This window comes from Motacilla alba, chromosome 26 (assembly GCF_015832195.1).
Source record: "Motacilla alba alba isolate MOTALB_02 chromosome 26, Motacilla_alba_V1.0_pri, whole genome shotgun sequence".
Taxonomy (NCBI): Eukaryota; Metazoa; Chordata; class Aves; order Passeriformes; family Motacillidae; genus Motacilla; species Motacilla alba.
Window position 1 is genome coordinate 3,498,574 of NC_052041.1, and position 5,783 is coordinate 3,504,356.

The following is a 5,783-nucleotide window of genomic DNA, read 5'->3' on the forward strand; positions in this document are numbered from 1 at the left end:
TTTCCATCCTTATTTTATTTCCTGCTTTATTCCCATCTTTATTGTATTTCCTGCTTTGTTTCCATCCTTCTTTCCTGCTTTATTCCCATCCTTATTTCCTGGTCTGTTCCCATCTCTATTTTATTTCCTGATTATTCCCATCCTTATTTTATTTCCCAGCTTGTTTCCATCCCTATTTTCTTTCCTGGTTATTCCCATCCTTATTTTATTTTCTTTCCTGGTTATTCCCATCCTTACTTTATTTCCTGCTTTATTCCCATCCTTATTTTCTTTCCCAGTTTATTCCCATCCTTATTTTCTTTCCTGGTATTTTATTTTTTTATTTCTCTTCTATTTTATTTCCTGCTTTATTCCCATCCTTATTTTCTTTCCTGGTTTATTCCCATCCTTACTTTATTTCCTGCTTTATTCCCATCCTTATTTTCTTTCCTGGTTTATTCCCATCCTTATTTTCTTTCCTGGTATTTTATTTTTTTATTTCTCTTCTATTTTATTTCCTGCTTTATTCCCATCCTTATTTTCTTTCCTGGTTTATTCCCATCCTTATTTTCTTTCCTGGTTTATTCCCATCCTTATTTTCTTTCCCAGTTTATTTCATTATTTTCTTTCCTGGTATTTTATTTTTTTAATTTATCTTTTATTTTATTCCCTGGTTATTCCCATCCTTATTTTCTTTCCTGATTATTCCCATCCTTATTTTATTTCCTGCTTTATTCCCATCCTTATTTTATTTTCTTTCCTGGTTATTCCCATCCTTATTTTCTTTCCTGGTTATTCCCATCCTTATTTTATTTCCTGCTTTATTCCCACCCTTATTTTATTTTCTTTTCCAGTTTATTCCCACCCTTATTTTATTCCATCCTTATTTTATTTCCCGATTGATTCCCACCCTTATTTTATTCCCTGCTTTTGTACAATACTGGAGCAGCTCCTGCAGCGGTGGTGGTTCTGTGTTTGTAAATAAAGAGGTCCCTTCCATTTCCTAGAATCCACGGGTAAATCTTGGCTTTTCCATGGAAAAGTTGGGGGGTTCTGTCGTGCTGGAATTTGGGAATGTTTCGAACACGCCGTGTTTGGGGTTTTTAGGGTATTTTTTGTTGGTTTTAGTGAAGGGAGAGGAGTAAAGCTGGAGTAAAACCAAACCCTGAGTGCTCAGGGAATGGAATTCCCTGCCAGGGAATGTCCCAGGCCAGGCTGGATGGGGTTCGGAGCCTCCTGGCATTTTGGAATGGGTGGGATTTGAGGTCCCTTCCCACCCAAAGCAGTCTGGAATTCCCAGATTCCTGAGTGGGGTAGGGAGGGCAGCTCCAGGGGGGTTGGGGATGGAAAATCCTCCTGGAGCTTTGGGAATTCCTCAGTTCAGTTTAAGGAGCGTGAGGAAGGAAAATAGATCCGGATGTTCATTGTGGGCTGAGGAGCTCAGCCAACCCAAATCCCTGTGGGAATCCAGGGATGCCCATCAGGAGACTCTGATTATGGGATGCCTTTTCCATAAAATGTGGTCAAAAACTATGGAGAATGTGATTCCATGGAACTGTGGGGAGTTTCTCCATCCCAAACCCTGGATTTTCCAGGGAAGAGTGCTTCAGCAGTGCATTGTTTGTTTCCATAGAAACGTGGGGGGTTCCTCCACCAAAAACCCTGGATTTTCCAGGGAAGAACGCTTCAGCAGTGCATGATTTTTTTTGGGGATGCCTGAGCACCACATGGATCCCACCTGGATCTCCTCTCCGAGCCTTTTCCTGGGATGGCAGTGTGGGAACGATTCCTGTGGATCCATCAGTGGAGGTTTGGGGCCGGATCCCTCAGGAACGAGGGCTCTCAGAGCTCTCCCAACTCCTGTGGCTCCTTCCAAGGGTGGGAATTTCATCCAGAGCCTCACCCGGAGCTTCTGGAGCCCTCAGCTCCCAGGATTTGCTGGACCTTCCCTGAAGGTTCTTCCGTGGAATGTTTGGGGCTGTTGTGCCCCGGCTGTGACATCAGAGCTGCTCCCATGGGAACAGCTCCAGGGCCTGGTGTGGACACGAGACCGGAGCCACACCGGCTCAGACCAGCCTGGATTCCCATGGATCAGCCCCAGTAGAGGTTGGAATGTTGGGGTTGGGTTTGGGGAGTGCTCCAGACTGGGATGTGTTTGTGTAAGTGAGGATTGGACAGGGCCTCCATGGGGAGTTGGGAGTTTGGGATTTCCTCACGCTCCACAGCGTTATTTGGGAGATTCCAGCAGTAATTCCTGCTGGAAATTTGGAGTTTGGTGGGAAGACGAAACTGGAGCCGCTCCTTTTCCAGAGGGAATCCATCCAAAATAAAACCCATCTAAAACAGTGATGGGAGTCTTACAGAGAGGAGAGAATTTCACTCTGAAATTGCCGAACACACCCAAAACTGACGGAATTTGGGCAGAGTTGGATTGGATCCGATGGATCAGGACATCCTCCTGTCCTGTTCGAAGAACATTCCCAACGGAATTCCTGGAATTCCCGCCCTGCTGGATCCAGTAACGCCTTGCTGTGTCTTTTTTTAGTTGTGCCTCCAGCTCCACATCCCGGAGGATTTTCCCAGGTGGAAGGATTAGATCTGGTGGGATGTCAGAGACATCCCGAAGGACCTGGAAGATTCATGGAATGATTTCGGGGGGTCCGGAGTGCTGAACCCAGACACAAAAACACCTGGAAGATGGAGCAGAGCCCCATAGTGGTGATCCTGCTGTGCGCCCTGTGCATTCCAGCAGCACTTCCCTTGGGATCAGGAATGGAGCTTCCCTCGGGAGCAGGATCGGAGCTTCCCTTGGAATCAGGCTCAGAGCTTCCCTCAGGAGCAGGATTGAAGCTTCCCTTGGGATCGGGAATGGAGCTTCCCTCGGGAGCAGGACTGGAGCTTCCCTTGGAATCAGGCTCAGAGCTTTCCTTGGGAGCAGGATCAGAGCTTCCCTTGGGATCGGGAATGGAGCATCCCTTGGGATCGGGATCGGAGCTTCCCTCAGGAGTGGGATCGGAGCTTCCCTTGGAACCAGGCTCAGAGCTTTCCTCGGAACCAGGATTGGGATCAGAGCTTCCCTCGGAACCGGGATCTGAGCTTCCCTCGGCAGTGAGATCGGGATCGGAGCTTCCCCCGAAACCAGGCTCAGAGCCTCCCTCGGGGTCGGAAGTTCCCTCAGAACCGGGGTCTGAGCTTCCCTCGGAGCCAGGCTTGGGCTCGGATCTTCCCCCGGGGTCGGAGTCCATCCCGCTGGGGCTGAAGCCCATGGTGGTGGTGAACTCCACGCCCTGCAGCGTCACCTGCGGGCTGGGCGTGAAGCAGGAGCGGCTGTGCGAGGTCAGCCCGGCCGGGGAGCGCCGCAATTGCTCCCAGGTGCGCTCGCGCTGCCTCAGCGATTGGATCTGCGGCCTCCGGCACCTCAGCGTTCCCGAGGGAAAACCCGTCCGGCTCACCTGCCTCTCCCCGGACGCCGCCAGCCTGGAGGGACCAAATTTCGGCTACACCTGGAGGTTCGCCCAGGGGCTCATCACCACCAACGACCTCCTGTTCCACCCCTTCCGCAATCCCAGCCCTTCCCTGAGCTTCTCGCCGGCGCTGGAGTCGCATTCCGGCACCTACCGCTGCGACGTGCAGGTGCTGAGCTCCTTCCAGCTCGTCAAGAGGATCTACTTCGGCCTCAGGGTGATCCCCAGGGGTCTGGTGGATCTCGACTTCGAGAAATCCCTGACCTGGGAGCAGCAGCTGGCGGCCAACGGGGAGGAACCGCCGGGAAACGCCACCGGGCCCCCGGAGCATCGGAAGAATTTTTGGGAGATGCAGTGGTTCTACGAGGTCGTGCTGGGAATCGGGAGTGGGGTGATCATGGGGATCGTGTTCAGCCTCGGGCTCTGCTGCCTGGGCAGGATTTGCAGGAGAAGAGCAGCACGAGAAATGAACGGAGATTGACGCGATTCCCTGTCTTTGGCTCTTTGTTAGGATCAGGAATTCAGGGTGGGAGTCTTGGGATCGTCCATGGTTGGATTTTGGTGATCCTCCCCTTCCAACTCAGGACGTTCCATGGATCCCGTAACTATTTAATGGGATATTTAGAATTTATTTGCGACAGACACAGCTTATTATTGAATATTTTTGGCCATTTTGGAGCCTGGATTAAAAATTGAGGAATTCAGAATGGGATTCTTTGGGTCATCCGCAGTTGGACTTTGGTGATCCTCCCCTTCCAACTCAGGACATTCCATGGATCCCACAACTAATGGCGTATTTAGAATTTATTTGCAAAAGACACAGTTTATAAATTAATATTTTCAGACACTTTGGAGCCTGGATTAGGAATTCAGGATGGGATTCTTGGGGTCATCCACGGTTTTTCCTTCTACCAGAATGACATAAAAATGCTTTGATATCGAAAAACATGGGTATGGAGGGAAATAATTTTATTTATTTGAATGAAAACCAAACCAGGCACTTCCCAGAGCTGATTCCCAGAGGGTTTTTTTCACCTCCCGAACATGGAAAAATCGGGAATGACCCATCACAGCGGGCTGGGAGTTAATGGTCCAGAGCTGCCCCATCTGCAGGAGCCTCTCTGCTCTTTGTCATGGAAATTTCAGTGTCTTGGGCCCAGCTGGGATTCCCAAATCCAGCGGGATGAAAGCTCCAGCTCTGCTGGGGAAGTCAGAGCGGGAGCCAAAAATCTCCTTCATCTTTGGATTGCGGGGTTTTGTAATTTCTGAGGGGAGCCAGATGCTCAGAGCAGGGCAAATGAATCCATAATTGGAGTTTTTATTTGGAGGCTGAGGGCTGGGATGGCCACTGGGGTGCAGCTGTCACAAAGGGCCTTTAATGGGATTTTTTAGGGGGTGCTCTTTGATTTCTGAAGGGATATGAAGGGTTGGGGGATGTTTATTATAACGGGAAGGAAGGGAGAAGGAAGGAAAAGGGAATAGCAGAGATTGGAGCTCAGTGCAGGCAGGGAAGTAAAAACCCTTGGAAGAGCATCCCCATCCCTCCTTTTTCCCCTCTCTCCCTGCAAAATCATCATTTCTTAATCACTGCCCCTGATCCCAACATAAAGAGCAGAAATTTAGGAAAAAATGTCTCTCTCTGCTCTGAACTCCGGGGCCTTTGGGATCACCAGAGGCCGGAGCTGGGTGGGGCTCCTTCCCTCTCTCCATCCTTCCCTCTCTCCATCCTTCCCTCCATCCCTCCTTCATCCTTCCCTCTCTCCATCCTTCCCTCCATCCATCCATCATCCTTCCCTCCATCCATCCTTCATCCTTCCCTCTCTCCATCCTTCCCTCCATCCCTCCTTCATCCTTCCCTCTCTCCATCCTGCCTCCAAATCCCCTGAATTCCTCTTCTCTCCCTGCCTCTGCACACCTTTAACCCCTGGGCTGTATTTTAGGAAGCTCCGAGAGGTTTTAAGGAGGATTCCAAGCCAAAATTGTAGATTTTTGTTGCTTCCCGAGGCCTGAATGCCTGATTTGCAGGTGCAGATCCCTCCCCGTGGCTCTCCCAACCCGGGATTAACGGAATGGCAGAAGGGACTGCCCAAAACAGGGCTTAACAAAGCCTGAGCTGCCCTGTCTGGAGTGGGATTTCCCTGCCACCACCTGGGCTAAAAAGGGCGAGGAATTGGCATTTAAAGGGAAAACTGCACGTCGGGGCCCAGCCAGGAAATTCCAGGGTCGGGATTGCCCAGGCTGGCACGGTTTTCTCTGGGATTGAGGAATCACAGCCGGGGAAAATCCCTAAAACCCCCCTTGGGATGGAACCAGCAGCAACACCGACCAGGTCTCGTTAAC

At 50.2% G+C, this 5,783-nt stretch overlaps 1 protein-coding gene across 1 annotated transcript; it reads left to right on the forward strand.

Annotated features, from left to right (window-relative positions):
- Window positions 1-2,676: 2,676 nt before the first annotated feature.
- TMEM81 (transmembrane protein 81) lies at window positions 2,677-4,085 on the forward strand. The gene has a single exon (XM_038162274.1). It carries the CDS (start codon window positions 2,677-2,679, stop codon window positions 3,922-3,924), a length of 1,248 nt encoding a protein of 415 aa, XP_038018202.1. The 3' UTR covers window positions 3,925-4,085.
- The last annotated feature ends 1,698 nt before the right edge of the window (window positions 4,086-5,783 follow it).

Coding starts and splice junctions, on each gene's coding strand:
- TMEM81 (XM_038162274.1), top strand. CDS start 2,677: ATGGAGCAGAGCCCCATAGTGGTGATCCTGCTGTGCGCCCTGTGCATT.